This window comes from Nyctereutes procyonoides, unplaced genomic scaffold (assembly GCF_905146905.1).
Source record: "Nyctereutes procyonoides isolate TBG_1078 unplaced genomic scaffold, NYPRO_anot_genome, whole genome shotgun sequence".
Lineage (NCBI taxonomy): Eukaryota > Metazoa > Chordata > Mammalia > Carnivora > Canidae > Nyctereutes > Nyctereutes procyonoides.
The window spans coordinates 22,011,785-22,033,188 of NW_026575049.1; the positions used below are offsets into that span (position 1 = coordinate 22,011,785).

At 57.0% G+C, this 21,404-nt stretch overlaps 1 protein-coding gene across 5 annotated transcripts in view; it reads right to left on the bottom strand.

The window, feature by feature from the left end:
• ARHGAP8 (Rho GTPase activating protein 8) overlaps positions 1-11,935 on the bottom strand; it is a 65,860-nt gene extending 53,925 nt beyond the window's left edge. Inside the window, exon 1 of one of the 5 annotated variants that reach the window (XM_055329042.1) lies at positions 11,920-11,935. Coding sequence is in view for 1 of the 5 variants with exons in the window: in XM_055329040.1 (XP_055185015.1) it covers positions 8,765-8,789 (25 nt within the window). In the remaining 4 variants the exon portion in view is untranslated. The other 4 variants (XM_055329044.1, XM_055329043.1, XM_055329041.1 and 1 more) reach the window with 4 other exon arrangements.
• Positions 11,936-21,404: the final 9,469 nt, after the last annotated feature.

Consider the following 21,404-nt stretch of genomic DNA (forward strand, 5'->3'; position numbering starts at 1 on the left):
GGGAGCCCTGGCGATAGTGACCCAGCTCACACTCCAGTTCCAGCCAGCCTGTGCCCTCCCTCCACGTCTCCCCCATCCTTCCTCAGATGGCTGGTGGCCTCACCAGGGGCCTTGCCCTCTCTGGGCTGAGACGGAGCAGGGCCCTGCTGCCAAGTCCTGGGGGGGCGGCCAGGACGCTGCTGGTGGGAGACCCTGGCAGGGCACAAGGAGGGAGCCCAGGGCAGGGGAGGGACAGGGAAGGGGAGCGGCCCCAGGAAGAAGGGCAGGTGAGGCCTGGGGAGTCACACCTTTCACGCGCACACATGCAGGTCCTGGCTCGGCTCCGCCTGGGACCCGGGCCCCCATCTCCAGCAAGGCCCTCGCCGCTGTGACACCACCTCCTACCCCAGCGCACAAGACAGTTCCAGACCAGTTGCTCAAGACCCACATTTCATACCAGTGACCAGACTTGCTACTAACTGTGCCCACGGCCTCCCTGGGCTGGCGTCGCCCACATTTTTCCAAGGTCCCCTGACCCTAGAAGCCATGGCTTCTGAGCACAGGGCGGCCAGATGGGACGGAAGCCATACAGCCAGCTGGCCAGGGCTGGGGTCCACACACGGGATCGGGTTGCTCCCTGGCAGGATGCAGGGCCCAGAGCACCAGGTAACGGAGGCCCAGCACTGCCCCACACAGACCCCTGGGCCCACGGTGTCCACGTTGGGAGCACGGAGTCACCTTCCAAATCTGGCTTTCCCCGGAGCTGCAGGCAGCTCCAGGAAGGGTGGCAGTGGTGACACCAGGGCCCGGCTGCAAGCCACCCCCTACCTGCAGTGAAAGTGAGAAAAGAAACTCAATCATCTACCCCCACAGCTGGGGCCGTGGCAGCTGGGGTGCAAGGAGTGCCGGCCAGAAAGCCTGGTAAGTGGAGAGCTTGTTCACCTCGGTCACGCGTCCCTGGGCCACCCAACGAGACTGGCTGCCAGGCACAAGGGTGCCAAGGGCTGTTGCTGTCGGGGGGCGGAAAGGAGACGACCCAGCCTTGTGGGGGACTCACCACCACCTGGTCATTCTGCTTATCCCTCACGACAGGCCAGAGGGCCTCCCCGCAGTTGGAGCATGGGAAGGGGCCACCTTGTCCCCACCCCCAGAGCTTCAGGGTGCTCCCGCACCCCTACTGTGGGCTAGCCTGGACCGACGCACCTGCTACAAGCCAGGCAAACAGCTCAAAAGCAACGCTCCGGGAACACGTCTTGAGGGACCCGCCCGACCCAGGGGAGAACTGTCTGGAACATTCTCACTTCAGAGCCTCGCAGGAGGCGCTGAGAACAGCCAGGAGGGACCCAGGCCTCTTCTTGCTCCTCTGTCTGGGGGGGAAGGGCCTCCCTGCTGAGCCGCATGAGGAAGCAGCTGGGCCTGGGGAGCTCAAGGCCACCAAAGCCAAGGAGGCTTTGCTTTTCCTCCAGAGTCTGCTTTAACCAAACAAAGTGATATTTACTCCTTTTTTCCTTCATTTGCTCAAAACCTGTACCCGGATCGCCTATCTCAGAAAGCACGGGCAGCTTTGTTTGTTTTGAAGTTTGCAAGCGCACAGGTGGGCAGATGATCGGTGCCTTGCCGTGGCAACAGGTGGGGGGGTTGGTCTGTAAGGAGGATCCTGTAAGCTCCCCCAGCCCCACAATCTTATACTCGAGTAAAATAAGGCTCGGCACACACCAGCGTCAGATGGTTCCTCACCCCCACTGCACGTGGTCAGTGGGACCCCACCCAACGCGGGATGGGAGCAGGATGGGAGCTCGGCCAGCACGGGAGAAGGAAGCCTCTCCGTGGTGCTGCCGCTTAAGGAGCCGAGGAGCCCCTCGGGGAGGCCAGTGTCCTGCTCCCACTGGGCCCAGCTGGTCCCACAGCTGCAGGTCCAGGAGCCCAAGTGCCGCTGACTGGCTGGGAGGCATCCAGGCGAGCAGTGGGCTTGGGCACCAGGGTAAGTCTGGTCCTATCGGCCTTGTGACAGTTGATTTTACGCGTCAACTTGTTTGGCCAGTGGAGCCCAGCTGTTTGGTCAAACACCAGCCTGGGTGTGGCTGTGAAGGTACCTGTAGATGGGATTAACATTTACAGTTAATCCCCCTGACTTTGCGTAAAGCTGCTGATGTACCAGAACGTGGGTGGGCCTTGTCTAATCTGTTGAAGGCCTTCAGAACAAACGCTGAGGTTTTTTTTCAGGGACGGACTTCTGCCTGGAGATAAACGGAGAATTCCTGCTGCCCTACGGATGTTAGATTTGCTAGCGCCCACAACTGCATAAGCCAACACCTGCAGACAAAATTATAGATAAATATCTATTGGCTCTATGTCCCTCGAAAACCTGATTCAAGTCTCTCACATACTCAGGTTGCCTCTTCCCATGAATTACCAGAATCACAAAACAGGGGCGCCTGGGAGGCTCAGTGGTTGAGCGTCTGCCTTCAGCTCAGGTCATGCCGGGGTCCTGAGATCGAGTCTCGAATCGGGCTCCCCGCAGGGAACCTGCTTCTCCCTCTGCCTCTGCTGCTCCCCCTGCTTGTGCTCTATCCCCTTCTCTTTCTCTCTGTCAAATAAGTTAATTAAATTAAAAAAAAAAAAGAAGAAGAAGAAGAAAGAAAGAAAGAAAGAAAGAAAGAAAGAAAGAAAGAAAGAAAGAAAGAAAGGAAACTATACATTGTCCAGAACAGAGAACCCCCTCCGGGGGCTACCCTGCTCCATCCTTTGGGAGTTTTAACTATGCAAACTGCAGAGAGCTGAGAGCAACACAAAATAATACTTGTCTACAGAGATGCAAATCCCGTCCTGTCCTGTGGAAGGTGGAAGAGGTCCAGTGGGCTCTCCCTCTGCCCCCCACCTCCCCCTCCCCCAAAATGTCCTCAGTTGCCTCCCTTTCACTTTATTTCTGTATTCCCGACCTCTGCACATCAGATCCTCCGTCCGGTGACACCACCTGCCTGGCTCCCTCGTGAGTTAAACAAAAACCTTAATGCGAGTCCATTTTTCTGTCTGTAGGACAGTCATAGCTTTATCCCTTTTCTGGAAATGATCTTTTAATGCTAGCCTTGCTCCAGGCACCTAGAGCTTTGCAAGGAAGGGACACGGAGTAAGAAAAGGCACATGTAGCCCGGCCTTGTTCACAGAACAGCAGGCTCCCGCTCAAGGATGTGAGGCCCCACAGCCTGGGACTTCCAGTCCGGCTTGGACTCCACCTGCACCCCCTTACCCTGGGCATCCTCCTCTCTCTCCCCACTATGCTGCAGCCCCAGAAACTAGGCCCATCAGATGCTCTCCCAAATCCCATGCTGCTCCCGCCTACCCCAGGACCTTATGAATGAATAAAATCTTAAAAAAAAAAAAAAGAGGAGCTGCACAGGGCAAGGTATCGGGTGTGTGTGCACGGTCTCTGGGTGCACCACCTTCCCAGCACCCCCATGTGCTCAGCAGCCGGGAAGCTCTCCTACGCCGCTTAGCACAGAGGCAGGACTAAATCATCACTGTGCTTGATGATGGACCTCAACTACCAGCCCCAGGTCTCTCCCTGGAGGTTGGGGGGTAGGGCTGAAAGGCTCAAACCCTCTCATCAGAAGGGAGGGGGTCCACTCTCTAGCCCCCTCCACTAGCCCCCTCATTAGCATGAACTCAGGTAAGATCCAAAGGGACCCTTTATTTTTTTTAAAGATTTTGTTTACTCATGAGAGACGCAGAGACACAGGCAGAGGGAGAAGCAGGCTCCCTGCAGGGAGCCCGATGTGGGACTCGATCCCAGGACCCCGGGGTCACACCCTGAGCCGAAGGCAGACACTCAACTGCTGAGCCCCCAAGGTGCCCAAAAGGAAGCCTTTAAGAATGAGAAAAGACACTCCCATTACTCAGGAGGGTCCCTGGGTTCCAAGGAGCCCCATGCCCAGAACTGGGTCAGAGACCAAATACACACTGGTGCTCCCCCCAATGTCCTGTTCATCCTCACGACCTGTGTTGACACAATCCCCTCCCCAGCCTGTCCCATGCAGTTAATGTCCCAGAGCTCATCTGTAAACCTCCACTGGGTGCGAGGGTGCACCTGCGTCTGTGGTCCTCAGGTTAATGTTACCATGGGGCCCCCTCAGCAGATCAGCTTCATGAGGGCTGAGCTGCTGCCTGGACGTGCGCACAGGATCCCTAGAACCTACCACCACGGGGCACCTGCCGTTGGCTCGGGTCATGATCCCAGGGTCCAGCCCCACGTCGGGCTCCCTGCTCCTCAAGAAGCCTGCTTCTCCCTCTCCCTCTGCCTGCCGCCTCCCGTACTTGTGCTCTGTCTCTGTTAAATAAATGAAATCTGGGCAGCCCGGGTGGCTCAGTGGTTTGGTGCCGCCTTCAGCCCAGTGCGGGATCCGGGAGACCCGAGATGGGGTCCCGCGTTGGACTCCCTGCATGGAGCCTGCTTCTCCCTCTACCTGTGTCCCCTTCTCTTTCTCTCTGTGTCTCTCATGAATAGATAAATAAAATCTTTTAAAAAATAAACAGAAACTTAAAAAAAAAAAAACCAAACCCAAAAAACAAAAAAAAAGACATCGGGCAGACACTACAAATGCACCGACCCTCCTAAGCGGTGGTTTTGGGGCACAAACTCCATCACCCTCCACCTGAGTCTGCCCACAGTCACTTCCCCCGGGTCTCTCGGTGCCAGACCCTTTCCCCCTGAGCCGAGAGCCGGGCTCCCCGAGGAGCCCCCCCGCCCCAGCCCGAGGAGGGGGGTGCGGGGGGGGGCGCTGGCTGGAGACATGGACCGGAGCAGGCCTGCTGCAACGTGCATGTTATGCAAAAGAGATTCCAAATCACCGGACCCGTCTGTTTATAATTCATAGCAAAATGGTTTGTTGCTATAAAAATATATCTGCACATTTCACAAATAGGCCCCTCACAGCAATTATCTTAATGCAGTAGCTACAAATTAACACCTACTTACCTCGGGCAAATTAGCACTAAATTGAATTTGAGTGGTGTGGTCGTGTGCAGGGTGCACAGAGGAAGGGTTTGCCACGCATCGCGGAAGGAGCTTCTGCTAAAGGGATGGGGGGTGGGGAGGGCCCCCAAGCCCGTATTTCACAGGCCCCAGGGAGAGGGGCTGGCACCCCGAGGGGAAGGGGATGCAGTGCCCACGTGGAAGTGGTTGGAGCCCTTGCCCATGGCTGGGGGGTCGAGGGGTGGGGGTCACCAGAGTTGGGATTCCCAGGTCTCTAGTGGTACCTCGTAAAAAGTAATTTTTAGGGGCATCTGGGTGGCTGTAGTCGTTTGAGTGTCGACTCTTGATTTCGGCTCGGGTCCTGAGTCTGCTTGAGATTCTCTGTCTCCCTCCCTCCTGCCCTCCCCTGGTGTGTGCACGCACGCGCCCTCTCTCTCTCCCTCTTCCCCAAAAGCGATTTTCACGCTCTTGTTTCAGCTCTGCTCCAAATTCAGTAAAGCAGACCCCCCACTTCCTGCTCTTCCTCACACGCAGCACTGAGGCCCCGACACCGGCAGGAAGGCACGTGTGGACCAGCGTCCAGGTAGTAGTAGCACCAGAGGCCACTGAAACTGGGCACGATTCCCAGGTGAGACACCAGCAGCGAGACCCAAACAGGCTGTAATGGGCTGCGTGAGCTTGCCGGGTCGGTACTCCGACAGGCCAAAGGACTCTGCCCCAGAGCCGCTCACTAGGGCCTCCTGCCCGTCCTGGGGCTCTTGCAGCCACGGTGCCAGGACTCAGCAGCTCCCACTCCCATGGCCGTCTGGGCAGACAGGGCTGCTCCACCGCCCGCCTCCCCGCCGGGGTACCCGGGTGCGTAGGCCATCCCCTGCACAGCCCTCCCGGGTGGCCTGCTTACCTAACAGTCATCCTATCTCCCTTCTCCAAGCTGTGTTGGGGGAAGCCAAGTCTGAGCCAGTCAGCACAGGGCCACTTCTCTGGTCCCAGGAACGGCTTCATTCAGGTCCATGAGGCACCAGGAAAAGTTTCCCTGATGCTTCTGGAAAAGATCTCAAGAGAGGACCCCTAGAAAAGTCCCTGTCCACACAGCCATGTATGAAGATGAGGCCAGAATGCTGCAGCCAACTCACTCCCCACTGAAGATCCAGGGGTTCATAAAGAAGGCAGGGAATTGCCAGACCCTGATTGAGCCGTACCTGGTCTCCACACCATTGCCAGACCATTTCAGCTACGTGGGCCAAAATACCCTCCTTGGCTTTTGGGCCAGTTCACAATTGGGTTTTCTCTTCCTTTTAATCAAAAGCATCCTGGGCAGCCCCGGTGGTGCAGCAGTTTAGCGCTGCCTGCAGCCCAGGGCGTGATCCTGGAGACCCTGGATGGAGTCCCACGTCAGGCTCTCTGCATGGAGCCTGCTTCTCCCTCTGCCCGTGTCTCTGCCTCTCTCTCTCTCTGTGTCTCTATGAATAAATAAATAAAATCTAAAAAAATAAATGAATAAATAAATAAAATCTTAAAAAAAAAAAAAAGCATCCTGAGGCCTCAGTTGGCCCTCCTACCCCAAGCTGGGAGAGGGCCTTCCCCTGGGGCAACACCCCACTCCCTCAGAGTCCTCATGGGCCTGCACCATGTGCCTGTGTGTCCCCAACCCATCACCATACGGTCACCGACAGCCAGGGCCATGTCTGCCTCACCCAAGTCCCAACACTAACCAGCCCAGGGCCAGCGAGGAGGGTGGCGAGGGGGAGACCTTGGGACTCCTCCTAATGGGTGCTCAATGCCACGCTCTCCATCCTCAAACCCCGATCTCGATCTCGGTTCTACACCTCTCCCCACCCCCGTGCTGGATTTGAATATCCCGACTACCCAATCCAGACGCCTCCTGACACCCTGCGAGCACCAACACCTGCTGCAGTTCTTGAAATAAAATTCAAGTCCCTGCAAGCACCTAAAACACTGACTCTTCACGCCTGTGCCTGCGGCCACCTCATGCCACCTCCACCCCAGCCCCACTCTCTCTGCTCCAGCCACACAGGCCTCAGGGCTGTCTGAGGTTGCCCCTCAAACACTTCAAGCTGCTGCCGCCTCGGGGCCTTCCCACAGGCTGTCTTGGCTACCTGGAGCACAGCGGCTCCTGCAGGGAGGAAGGGACCCATAAATGGTTCCTTGTTATTACCGCTGGCTCAAGTCCAATTCAAGAATTCAATCTGAGGGCACCTGGGTAGCTCGGTCGCCAGAACACGCAACTCTTAATCTCAGGGTTACAAGTCCCAGCCTCGTATTGGGCTCTGTGCTGGGTGCAGAGCCTATTTAAAAAAAAAAAAAGGGGGATAAAAAAATTGATATTGGAAGCAAATGGGAATCCAAATGCGTACTGCACATTATGGAATTATGTTGTTTTTTTTAAAACATTTTAAGTGATTTCTATACCCAACGTAGGGCTCAAACTCACGACCCTGAGATTAAGAGTCGCACATTCCACCAAATGAGCCAGCCAGGTACCCCTATGTTAACTGTTTTAAGCAGAGGTGCCTGGGTAGCTCAGTGGTTAAGCGTCTGCCTTCAGCTCAGGTCATGATCCTGGGGTCCTGGGATCAAGTCCTGCATTGGGCTCCCATGCAGGGAGCCTGCTTCTCCCTCTGCCTGTGTCTCTCATGAATAAATAAATAAAATCTTTAAAAAAAAAAAAAAGCATAGTAATAGTATTGTCATGTTAAAAAAAGGGGATCCACACCGTGATATTTATGGAGTCTGGGGACTACTTAAAATCATACAGGAGGGGATCCCTGGGTGGCTCAGCAGTTTGGCACCTGCCTTCGGGGCAGGGTGTGATCCTGGAGTCCCGGGATCGAGTCCCATGTTGGGCTCCCTCCATGGAGCCTGCTTCTCCCTCTGCCTGTGTCTCTGCCTCTCTCTTTCTCATGAATAAGTGAATAAAATGTTAAAAAAAAAAATCATACAGGAGCAGGTGGGGGGGGGGCTGGAGGTAGGAGAGTAAGCAGGTGAAGGCAGGTGGGGGCAAGCCCAGACCAGGTGTGGCAGCAGCTCACACTGGGCCGTCCTGCTTACTCCCAAAGGCGTTTTAACAGCACAGAACCAACGGTGGTGACCTGGGAGCTGCAGGGGTGTCAGAGGCACCCAGAACTTAGCGGAGAACAAGACCTAACGAAGAGGGACTTTCGGGGTGCCCGGGTAGCTTGGCTGGTGAAGCGTCTGCCTTTGGCTCAGGTCATGATCCTGGGGTCCTGGGACCGAGCCCCGCATCGGGCTCCCTGCTCAGGGGGGAACCTCCTACTCCCTCTGCCTCTGTTCTCTCTCTCTCTCAAATAAATTAATAAAATCTTAAAAAAAAAAAAAGGAAAAGAAGCAGCAGCAGCATTTTCCAGAAGCCCCACCCATGCCCCTGCTGATTCAAAGCCCTCCCTGGCTTTAACCACCAAAGCCTCCCTGTAGGTAACCAGGGTGCCCGCCCACACGGCCCACACAGCCCACTGTCCACAAGGGTTTTCTCTGCTTGCTTTTTTTTTTTTTTTTTAAGATTTTACTTATTTATTCATGAGAGACACACAGAGAGAGGCAGGGACACAGGGAGAGGGAGAAGCAGGCTCCCTGCGGGGAGCCCGATGGGGACTCAATCCCAAGACCCCGGGGTCACACCCTGAGCCAAAGGTAGACGTTCAACCACTGAGCCACCCAGGCGTCACTCTGCTTATTTTAAGTTCACCTCCAGGAGGGGGAAGGGAAGGGAAGGGACAGCTCCCCAGGAGTTTCTGGACTCCTGACCTGCCAAACCAGTTCCTTCTGATGGACACTCACCAGGCTCCCCGCCCGTCGGCTCCATCAGAAGAAAGAACTGCTTGCCCCTCAGCCAGGGCAGGAGCAGGTTCCACACAAGCTCACTCTTCACGCTCCCCGTGGTCCGTGGGTAGAACCAATACTGCAAAACACACTTATGAAGGCGCCACACCTTGTCACAGGTGCTGAGCGCAAGTCAACTCATTCGCTCCTCTCAGTAACCCTGAGTCAGTACTAACATTGCATTTACAGATGGGGAAACCAAGGCACACGGAGTGGCAAGCAACCCAGTTAGCAGCTCCAGAGCACACAGCCAGGGGGGCGGGGAGGTCAGGAGCCAGGCTCCAGGGCCACCTGCTGAGCAGAGCGCCACCCTATCCCTCCTAAATGCCCACGACATCCCCTCCGAGCCTCAGGACAACCTGCTGCTTATGTAACCTGTTTGAGAGGCAAGAACACGGGGACCGTGACTCAGCCGGGTCTCCTGTCCTCCGGGGACCCAGAAACCTGGACGGCACCCAGAGCGGGCTGCCGGAAGTTCCAGGAGCCAGGACTCGGGAGCAGGTGTCCCCAGCAGGAGCCCCACAGGGGCATCTCCCAGGCCATCCCTACACCACCCAGTGCGGTCCCCAGAAGGGCTCCCCGCGGCTGTGCCCCCGAGGCCCGGGAAGCCTCTGGACACACCCAGTACATCTTCCCTGAGCATCCATTTCAACCCAAGGGTTGATGGAGAAGTTTAACAATTTATCTGAAAAGAAACCAGAGAGAGCATTCCTCGATCCTGACGCTAACTTCTGAGGCATCTGAAGGACCGTCACCTGCAGGCTTTGAACATTTCCACCGAGAAGCCCGACCCCAGTGGCCCGGAGGTGCCACAGCCTGGCAGGGAGGTGAGGACGCAGGGAGGTGAGGACGCTGCAGCCACAGCTCAGCGGGCAACCGGCTGGCTCTCCACGCCCGGGCCCTGTGCCCTCGGAGAGTCACCTGAGCCTCCCTGCCTCCATGTCCTCATCTAGGGGGATAGTCACAGCCCTCCTGCCTCGGGAGGCTGCTGTGAGCGAGCCGTGGGGCGAGCGAGCCTGCAGGTCGGGGCCTGATGGCCCTTAGGGAAGGGTGGCCAATGGGGCCGTTTCCCAGGTTAGGAGGCTGAGTCCCTGAGAGAGGAAGCGACCCTGCTCAACAGCTAGGTTTCTGCCTCCCCTTGCAGCTCTTTCTCTCCCCTGCTGTCTCTGTGCCTCAGTGTCCCCAGCCTGGAAATCAAAGGATGGGATGGAGTCTTGGATGCGGCCAAAGATAAGCACGCCAGGCAGCTCCAGAGTGCTCTGAGCTCTTGCTGTGCCCCCTTTGACTGAAGCCACCGTTTACGGTGCACCTCCGACTCGGCCTGGAACAGCCTGTTAGGGAGATGCCGTAGGTCCACACGAGGTCTAGTCAAGGAAGTTTCCAGACCTTAAAACATCTCACTGAGGTCCCATTTCAATGATTCAGTGATGTTATCTAGGTGAATTCCTACCGGCCCCACCTATCAGGTCCTCTGCAGGCATTCCCACCCCACCTTATGGGTGAATAACCCCCCCCCCCGCCGTGTGACCCCAACCTGCATACCTCCCATGCCTACCTCCCCCATCCATCTTCCAGTTCAATGGCTGCCTCCCCCAGGATGCCCCCAGAGCTTCCCTCTGGGTCTCCTGTGTCCAAGGACTGTGGAGGCGGCTGTCCACAGGAGGAGCTGGGCTCAGGCCAGTACCCCGTGTCCCTGCTCACTGCCCCCTCCCGGGTGTCACATGGAGGAGTGGTCAGTCACTGTATTAAAGGAGAAATGCACGAACGAGATCCCCAAACGGCCAACAGAAACCAACCAAAGGATGCTCACTGTTGAGTCTTAACTTAAATTCCGAGTTCTCACCAGCATGAATGTTAACACCACGTTTCACAGATGTGCTGAAGCACAGCGTATTCTCTGACCCAGCACCTCCCAGTCTGTGGCCACCAGACAACCAGGGCCATGTCCCCACCCCTGTGCCCCCTTCCTGAGGATTCTAAAGGTCCTTCTCCAGGGGCCTGGGGAGCCACCCCACACAGCCCCAAGCCAGTGCTGCAGTCAGTGACCCCAGGAATTCTGGGACCAGGCCCCATGCCAGGGCTTGAGAACCGGGACAGGAGCCAGGGCCTCGCCCCTAACTGATTGTGCATTCTGGCCCACTCACTCCTGGGCTTCCACCCCTGGGGCTGGCCCAGCCAGCAGCCCAGCCAGAGCCCTGGCTTTGAATCAGCCTAGCACCTGCTCAGCCTCAGTTTCCTCATTTGTCAAATGGAAAGATGCCTCCCACCTCCCTGGTTTGGGGTGAGGGGGCTGATGTGCCCGTACAATGTGCAACCCTGCCAATGAGAGACCCCAAATGGGGGGGAAATGGGGGGCCAGCAGCCAGGCAGATGGCTGGGGAGGGGGAGAGGGGGGAAAGGGGATGGGGCAGGAGAAAGGGGAGGGGTGGAGGGAGGGAAGGGGTGCAGGGGTGAGAAAGAAGAGGAGTGGTGGGGAGGAGAGGGGTGCAGGGAGAGGGGGAGGAGTGGGAGGAGGCAGGGAGGGAAGGAGTGCGGGGCCAAGAGGGAGGGCGAGGAAGGGGAGGAGAGGCAGAGAGGGGAGGGGGTGCAGGGTTGAGGAGGGAAAGAAGAGGACGGGAGGAGGCAGGGAGAGAAGGGGAGGGGCTCAGGCCCGGAGCAGGGAGGGGAGGGAGGGAGAGGCAGGGAGCAGGGACTGAGGAGGTGCGCAGCCGTTGAGGAGGGGGGAGAGGCAGGGAGCAGGGAGGGGAGTGGGTGCGGGGCGAGGAGGGGGGAGAGGCAGGGAGCAGGGAGGGGAGTGGGTGCGGGGCGAGGAGGGGGGAGAGGCAGGGAGCAGGGAGGGGAGTGGGTGCGGGGCCACGAGGGGGAGGAGCGTGCTCCAGGAAACCCGGGGGGGGGGGAAGGGCGAGGAGACCCCCCCCCGGGCGGGGCCGCTGGGCTCGCCCGCCTTCCCGCCTTCCCGCGCAGGTCACCTGTCGCCGGGCCCACCTGGGCGGTGACCCGGGGCGGCCGCCCGCTCACACCGTCGGAGCCGCGTGGCGTCCCCACGCGAGGCTCGGGCGGGCTCCCCCCGCGGACGCCGGGCCTCACCTGCCCACAGCCCCCCGGCGCCTCACCTGCGCTCGGCGGCCGGCCCGCCTCACCTGGCCCCGCCCCGGAAGTGGCCCCCGCCCCGCGCCCGCCCGCCCCTCGCCCCGCCCCGGCCCGCGCGGCGCTGCGGTTCTGGGGCTCGGACGCCCGGGTCGGCGGAGGTCGCGGCGGGGCTGGGGCCGGCCGCACAGGTGAGCCCGCCGGCGGGGGGGGGGGTGCCCCTGCGTCGCGCGCGGGTCAGGCCCCTCCTTGGCACAGCCCACCCGCCTGCCCGCGCTGGCGATGTGCAAAGTGAGGAGCAGGCAGGAAGCAGTCCATAAAATCTCCCAAAGCGTCTCCTGGGCCCGGTGCTGCCTTCCTGGGCCGCGGTGGGGACCCCACGCTGAGCTCGGAACTCCCCAGAGACCGCGGCCCTGACCCAAGCTGCGGAGCCAGGAGGAGGCCTTCCTGGAGGAGGCAGTGTGACCGAGACTTGGGCCTCTAAAGGGTCCTTCGGGCCAAGTGCTGCATCTCCGCCCGTGGGAGCATTACTTCCCTGCCCTGAAGCCCACCCCGGGGCCCAGTCTGCACCCCGCTTTTGCCTACACCGGCTGATCTCATCCAGCCTCCTGCTCTCAACATGGTCTATACCCCGATGATCCGAAATGAAGATCTGCTGACCAGAGTCCTGCCTCCACCTCCCCACCTGCCCTCTCTGTGCGGAGGCCTGAGGGCCAGCTGGAGCCCCTCCCCGGGCTTCCTACCTCATGGTCCCTGGGCCCTGTCCAAACCCTTGGGGTCATCCTTGGCTCCCCTCCATCTCCCACGTCCCATCTGCGGTCCCTCAGCAAGCCCCACGGCTCTTAACTCCAGAGTAGATGAGGCGCCACCGCTTCTCTCCCCCACACTGGCCCAAGGAGACCGGGCCACCAGCACCTCACAGGTGGCTCATGCAGTGGCCCCCTACCAGGCCTCCCTGCCCCACCCTGGCCCCTTTGATCTGCCTCCACACAACAGCCACAAGAGCCTTTCATGCCTCGCCCCAGCCCCAGTGCTCCCCTGACCAGGGTGGAAAGGGACAGGTGGCTCCCCAGTCCCAGGCTGCTTTGCATGGACGGTGGCACGGCTGCTGGTGGACCGTGTGTGATGGGCTCTATGGTGCCCAGTAGCCGCCGTCCAGCAGCCAAGATAATCAGGCATGCTGACCTCTCCCCATCTCTGGGGGGGTCTGATTGCAGAGGCCAGCTGGCATAATACCCCCCCTCCTTAATGGTAATAGTGAAGGTTCTCGAAGTAACTGGTCCTGGCTGGAATAGTTGGGGGAGAAGAAATCCTGCTTCCTCCTTTTCCCTCCCCCAACCTAGATGAGGAAGGTTGGTGCACTGGACTCACCAGGCCATCCTGTGACCACAAAGAGGTCTAAACAGAGATGACAAGGAACCAGGTCCTCCAGAACCCCCAGATCAAACCTGCCCCCAAAGCCTGCCCTACTTCTGGACTTTTTAGTTTGATGCACCAATAAAGTCTCTCGTTTAAACTAGTTTACAGTTTTTTATTCCTTGCAACCCAAAGCATCCTCTGATAACACACCCTTATACTGTGTTACCAAGTTGCGGAGTTTCTCTCCTGACACTAGCAGAAAAAAATTTAAATTTAAATTTAAATTAAAAAAAAAAAAACAGAGAAGGCCTCTGACTGGCTGAGTCTGAGACACATAATCTTTCCAGGGGCAGGAAGGGAGTTAGACCAGGGCCTTATCCTCCCCAAAGTCAAAAGGCAGGCTGCTTCCCGCCGGTTTTGCTAATGATAACCATGAAATACATGAATATGGATTAGTGTCAGTGCCCCGCATGAAACGTTGGCTGTTTCCATTCTGTGGCAGGCCGGGGCTGCGAGGCCCTTTGCTACCGGCTGGGCTCAGAGCTGGTGCCAACCCCAATCAACATGGATGAAAGGATGACCCCCGTTTCCTGTTACCATTTAAAGAAGATTCCCACGGCCTCTGTGCTGACCTCGGTTGGTACCTTCTAAGTTCTTTCCCGTGTATCTCTCACTCTCTCTCTCTCTTTTTTTAAGATTTTATTTATTCATGAGAAACACAGAGAAAGAGGCAGAGACACAGGCGGAAGGAGGAACAGGCTCCTCACTATGAGCCGGATGCGGGACTCCATCCCAGGACCCTGGGATCACGCCCTGGGCCAAAGGCAGACGCTCAACCGCTGAGCCCCACAGGCGTCCCTCCCGTGTATCTCTTAACTCAGGTGAAAGACCCTGCAGGCAGAGCATCCCCTGATGGGAACCAGAACTATCCCCTCAAGCAATAGGCCCGCCCTGAGCCAGCGAGTCCCCAGGTGACTGAGCTCACGACAATGATGACCTGACCCTTACCGCACACCTGTTCCAACCCACTGACCTTTGTCCCACATTTTCCAGGTATAAACCTGGACGTCTTTTCAGCTCTTTGGGGACAGCGTTTGAGATGTCAGTGCGCTGTCTTCCCGGCATTGACCTCAATGGAATAAACTGCTTTCCTGTGTCACCATCACTCATCTCCCTGCCTTTGGATTTTGTCAACAACGAGTGGCTGGACCTGGTCTCTTTGGGGCCCCGGAGCCAGGCACTCCCACACCCCTGCTCCCCATGTGCATCATCACCCACGCAGGGGCCTTTTTGTGTGCAAAGAATTTGTAACCATACTCACCGGCCAGCCTGTTCAACTAGCACCTTGCACCTGCATCTTATTCTTGCGTACACTGCTTGCTCCCAAAGGACTCCAGGTAGCGAAGAGGGGACTGTGGTGCTAACTTCTCACACCCATACATGTGTGTGCCTCTGGACAGAGCGGGAATGGGCCTATTTGTACACCAAATCCTTCTCTCTCAAAACATGACAATGACATCAAGGATTTGATTCATGCCAGTGACTCACACACTCGATCCACACTCCATCGGGTTATTCTAGTGCTTTGTGTCTCTTCTCCTTTTTGGAATACAAACATCTTTTTTTAAAAAAAAAAAAAAAGATTGTATTTATTTATTCATGAGAGAGACAGAGAGAGAGGCAGAGACAGAGGCAGAGGGAGAAGCAGGCCCCACGCAGGGAGCCTGATGTGGGACTTGATCCCAGGACCCCAGGATCACACCCTGGGCCGAAGGCAGGCACTAAACCGCTGAGCCACCCAGGCGTCTTTTTTTAGTATCAATGCAAGATCAGTCTCCCACAAAAGAGGGACAATTTGCAGGTTTTCTGTCTTAAAAAGCAACTTTGGACAGAAGAGAAAATCCCCCAGTCGCCGTGTGGCTGGCCCCATAATTGCACGGTATTAAGACACGGAGGGGGGAAAATGCCACCCTCCCCGCACTTGTGTTTGTGAGACTTTCATACAAATTCCACAGCTATAGCTTAGTGATCATAACATGCGTACGATAAGGCAGTAATGCAGAATGATTACAGGGGAAACAATGCAGGTGTGTTGGCCATTCATGGTAAAAGGAAGGAGAAAGAGAAAGGAACAGTAAAACCCAGGCGGGTCCCAGTTAGGTTCCTTTCTCCATTTTTCCCCAAGTGCGTCTAATCAGCAAGCCACCAGTTACTCATTTCCTTTTGTTGCTATAACAATAACTCCCGTGCATTTCAAATGCCTTGCAAGAGAAGACAAAGAATAATAATGCGAAATGAAGGAATTACATCTGAATGGCATTATTCCCGGCTTTATTAAATTTGCTCTTACAAATGTTTATGAAGTCAGAGAGTTGGCTCTTCCCCAAGCAGCAAATTCCACGTTAATAAGCACTGGGGGCTGGAGAGCTTGAAGAAAGGAGGAAATAAAGATCCTTTGGTCCAAGGTCTTAGGCTGCACATTTGTTTTCTCTCAAATTAACTCTCCCTGCCAGCTGCTTGAGCCAAGACTTGCTCTGCTTTGAACCTTATTAAAACCTCGAAACCAGAATTTCCCTGCTGAGTGTGGGCGTGGCGGCTGGATGGAGCCTAAAGGGATCTAGATCGCGCCCCACTCTCTCCCTCGTGGGCCAGGCCCCTGAGACCGAGGGCGAGGTGAGGGCCTCCCTGCAGCGGTGCAGCCCGGGCCAGCTCCCAGTTCAGGGCAGGTTTCCCACCCACCCTCCAAGCCTGCTCCCGCCCCTGTTTCAGAGCAAATGCATCTGGTTGTTAGCACTCACTGCAAACTGAGTACAACCCATGTGCACCCTGCACGATGCTTTCTGGGATCATTTGGACCTAATTATTGAAATCCTGTGGATTTGCAACTCAGCAGGCCACACTCTTGATGCCCTGACATGAGGGTGGGACACCGGTTGTGCCCTCTGGCACCCTGCCCCTTTCACATGCCCCTGCTACACTGGGATTCCCACTCCTCCTAGTCTCTCTGCCCAAAGTGGCCAGACAATGGGTTTACCCATTTTCCTTCGCAACCAGGGCCCAAACAGGGACTTAGGCTCCACCATCATGATGTATGCTCTTAGGGAGGAAGCAGTCCTGGAATATACTATAGTGGAAAGGGCGGCTGGGCATGTGAGTGGAGGGGTTGGGGAGGCTGCGGTGGCTACAAGTACCTGGAACATGATCAGTGTCAGTCCTGGTGGCAGCTGGAGCATCTCTGTGCAACTGGAGCATCTCTGTGCAGTGGGGGCATCTTGTGCAATCGTAGTGTCTCTGCAGTGGGAGCATCTCTGTGCAGTGGGGGCATCTCTGTGCAGTGAGACCATCTCTGTGCAACTGGAGCATCCCTGTGCAGTGGGAACATCCCTGTGCAGTGGAACCGTCTCTGTGCAATGGGAAGATCTCTGTGCAGTGGGAACATCCCTGTGCAGTGGGAATATCCCTATGCAGTAGGAGCATCCCTGTGCAATGGGAACATCTTTATGCAGTGGGAGCATCTCTGTGTAACTGGAGCATCCCTGTGCAGTGGGGGCATCTCCGTGCAGTGGGGGCATCTCCGTGCAGTGGGATCATCACCGTGCAGTGGGGGCATCTCCACGCAGTGGGGGTGTCCCTGGCAGGGCCTGCAGGAGTGGCTGTTTTCCCATCAGGTGTGTCCCTTGGAGTGGGTTGGGTCCCTGCTCCTGGAAGGAGTGGTGCCTCGGTGTTGGCTCTCCCACTCCTGACGGCTGGGATCTCCCAACATCCTCTAGCGACCTCCTTCCCTATATTGAGACAGAATCTACTTCGGGGGCTGGCAAACACGAACCCTGCCAGATCCCGTGTCCTCCCATCTCCCCTCGCCAAACACAGGCTGACATAAATCCCCATAGTGAAAAGAGAAATGTCAGCATGAGAAATTCTTCTTGTGATGATGTGGATGATACTTTACATTTTTATAGCTTTTTACAGCCTGTTAAAGCGGTTCTGAGCTCTAAGCAAACACATCAGTCAATGGGGAAGAGCGTTCTTGGGGTAAGACCGTCCGTTTATTATTAAGCCATTATCACTTTCAGGTCAAAACCCATTAAGCGCTTGTCTACCCCATGCATTGTCTGCGCAGAGCTACTTAATCAGGGACGCTGGTGTCTGGGAGCTTACAATCCTACAGCCGGGCTCAGCGTGCGTCCATAGTGCATGCACAAGCAAAGAAATATCACCAGCCACAGAATTTTGTGTCTGGAAAAATCCGTGCTACAGAAGCCAGAAACTGAGGATGGAGTACTTGCCTAATGTCACACAGCAGCGACCAATTCAGGATCAGAGCCCAGGGTCCCGGCTCTGCCCACGAGGGCACGTGTGCATATAAACATATAAAACTGCGTATCCCCTTCGGCCTTCTCCCCCCACTCACAAACCACTTTGGAAAGAGTATTTTTTAAAATATTTTATTTATTTATTATGAGAGAGAGAGGCAGAGACACAGGCAGAGGGAGAAGCAGGCTCCATGCAGGGAGCCCGATGCAGGACTCTATCCCAGGATCACGGAATCACGCCCTGAGCCGGAGGCAGATGCTCAATCACTGAGCCCCCCAGGCGTCCGAGGGAAAGAGCATTTGGGAAAGAAGAGTGTATCAGTCAGGTCAAGCCAGGGTATGCCACGGTAACAAACAGCACCCCCCATCTCAGGGGCTCACACAGACTTAAGTCTACCTCTCATTCACACCACATGTCTGCAGCCCCCAAGACCTCACCTAGCAGAGCCGTCCCATCTAGAACAGTGCCACTCAGCACGCAGAGGGAAGGCGAGCTCCAGAGAATCTCCACCTGGCAGCTCCCAAGGGCCCCGCATCCCTTCTGCAGAGAACGCGCCAGCCAGAGCTGGTCACGTGGCCCCAGCTGCCACAAGGAGACAAGGAAGTGGGGGCCTTCCAGGTGCCCAGGAGGCAGAGAGCAGAAGAACATCGTGATATTAGGGGCTTGAGTCTGTGCCCGCTGCATCCCTGGCTGAAGCTGCACGGAGTCCCCAAGGTCACTGCTGGACACTCCCGGAGCTTGGAGACCACAGTCCCTCGCTGGAATAATGTTCCCCCACTCAGGCCTCCACAGAGGGGCCAGCGTGGGGCGCCCCACAATCCCCAAGGAAAGTGCCACAGGGAGGGAAGGAGGTCTTCCTTCCCTGCTCTCTCCCTCCCTCCATCCTGACCCCTTCTAAGTATCCCGCGCCGTCCTGTGAAGTACACTCACGCTGTGGAACCCTTCATTGTCCAAAAGTGAAACCCTGTCCCCACTAGACACGTTGGTCCCACTCCCCGAGCCCCCGGCAACCACCTTTCTATTTTCTTCCTCTCTGAGTCTGACGACTCGATTCCTCTCTGAATCCGACAGTCCTTGTCCTTTTGTGACTGGCTTGTTTCACTGAGCATGATGTCCCCAAGGCCCCTCCGTGTCGTGGCACGTGTCAGGATCGCCTTCTTTTTTTTTTTTTAAGAATGAACAATATTCGGGGACACCTGGGGGGGCTCAGTGGTTGAGCGTCTGCCTTCGGTTCAGGGCGTGATCCCTGGGCCCCAGGATCGAGTCCCGAGTCCCGCATCGGGCTCCCCGCAGGGAGCCTGCTTCTCCCTCTGCCTGTGTCTCTGCCTCTTTCTCTGTGTCTCTCAGGAATAAATAAATAAAATCTTAAAAAAAAAAAAGACTGAACAATATTCCTTTGCGTGGATGGAGCACATTCTGTTTATCTGCTGGTCTGTCCGTGGACACTGGGTCGCTTGCACCTTCGGGTTACTGTGAATCGCGCTGCTACGAACATGCAAATATCATTTCAAGTCCCCTCCTTCGGCGACCTGGGTGTACAGCCAGCAGTCTTTCTTTTAATTCACAGGCCAAGTAGTACTTTGATGGTCAAATGGGAAATCACACGTGAGTCAAATCTTTAGAAGCACACACCGACTTCCAGGCTTTCTGTCTCAGCCTGGGTCTTCCCTTCCTTCTCCAGGGTCATCCTGGGCTCCAGGCAGCTCCAGCCAGGAGGGACTCCCCACTCCGATCTGTCCCTCCAGAGCAGGTCTCCTCGCCCCTGTGATTCCTGGGCCTCTGGCCACCCAGCCCCCTGCGGGACCTTCCTAAAAGCCAGACTGACGCTACAGAGAGCAAAGTGGGTATTGCAGAGGACACCCTGTGGTCCAAGGCTGTGCTCACTGGGATCTCAGGCTAGTGGGTGGCTGTTGTGGGGTACACACACACACACACCCCAAAGCAAAGGTTAACTCTCAGAAGGGGTGCAGGCAGGCAGGCAGGCAAGGGCACTAGGAATGTTATAGTGACCCACCCCCAGTTTTCCTAAATGCTACAGGGTGGGTGGGGCTCCCGTGACCTGTGACCACGCGGGCTCCTGGCCCCAGGTGACCTTCCTCTGACTTCCAGGGTGGACCTGGGGGTCTTGCTACCTGAGAAATGGGCCCATCATCCATCAGGGTGGACAGTACTATTTCAGGGACGGTGTCCCCTGAAAATGTGTATGTTGAAGCCCTGACCACCTGAATGACTATATTTGGAGATGGGGTCTCCAAGGAAGTAACTAAGCTTTATTTTTTTAATTTTTATTTATTTATTCATGAGACACACAGAGAGAGGCAGAGACACAGGCAGAGGGAGAAGCAGGCTCCATACAGGGGAGCCTGATGTGGGACTCGATCCCAGGACCCCAGGATCACGCCCTGAGCTGAAAGTAGATGCCCAACCACGGAGCCACCCAGGTGCCCCAAGAAGTAATTAAGGTTTAAATGAGGTCAGAGACCAGGGGGCCCTGACCCCATAGGATTAGTGTCCTGAAGGAGCCATAGGATTAGTGTCCTGAAGGAGAGACATGGGAGGAGCTCTCCGTCCACCACTTGAGGGTCCAGTGAGAAGGTGCCCATCTGAAAGCAGTGGCAGTGGGAGCGATTGAACGGGACAGTTGGGGGCTGAGCATACCCCTCCCCAAGGCTTGAACAGATTGAGGAGTAGACACCCCAGGTGGGCTTGGACTTGGGACCGCAAGGGGTGTGTCCCACTCCTCGGAGGCCCTGCCCGGCCTGCCCAGACAGAGCCCCAGGATGGCAGGCCCACCTCCGGGCAGTGCCAGGGAGGAGGAGGGGAGGGGCCGGCCGCCTGGGCTGGGGGCCTCTCCAAAGGTGAGGCAGGCAGACCAGAGCAGCCCTGGATGCTGAGCGAGCCCTGAGGACAGGTGGCCCTCCCACACCCGCACCCAGGACCGACCCCAGGACTGAGGAGGCCCCCCGGGAGCGCTGGGGGAGGAAGCAGGGAGCCCTGGGGAAGGAGGCAGTCTCTGAAAGCTGCTGCTCAGGGCCACTCGGCAGGGCAAGGATCACGGGCAGACTGGGAGGTGCCTGGGGTGTGTCCCCATCTGCCTGTAAAGTTTGGGGGCCCCTCCAGTCATGCATGAGCGTGTTCCCCACGCCACCTGTGCATTTGCAGTGAGCTCCATCCTCTAACGAGTCCACGCAGACACGCCTGTGCCATTTTGAACTGAAGTCTGAGATGACAGGAAGGAAAGGGCAGATGACAGGGAGGGTGGAGAGGGACTAACAATACGACAGGATTTTCTTTACCTTTTCCAAGAAAAGGACCAAGGCTCCCTCTGGCCTGGCCTTCCTGCTCCCCAGAGGCTCCTCCACCATTCAGCTCATCCAGCAGGCATGTGGCCCCGGGAGGCGCAGGTCCCAGCCGTGGGTCCCCCGTCCCCGTCCCCTAATGCTCTGGCCAGCGGCCACCAGAGCTCTGCAGTGGGACCGAGGTGTGACAGGGCCCTGGCACGGCCACCCTCTCAGCCGAGGGACCATAGCCGGCCTCACACCTCTTGGAGCCTCTGTCCTGTCGCCTGTGAAATAGGATGCGTGGTAGCAGGCAGCCCCAGGGACAGAGACAGGGGTGGGGATGGGAGGACCACACGGGCGCTGGCCCAGAGCAAGAGTGTCAAGTTCCTGGGGGCCAGGACAGCTGCTGCTGTAAAATTCTCCCGGTCCCCGGAGGTGGCTTTCTCGACCTCCAGTTCTCCTGCCTCCCAAAGTGGGTGGGTGGGTCCTGGTGGCCGAAAGGGCCTTTGCTTGTTAGGAAGGGCGACAGGCTGGGTTTGGAAGCCTGGGACCAAGGG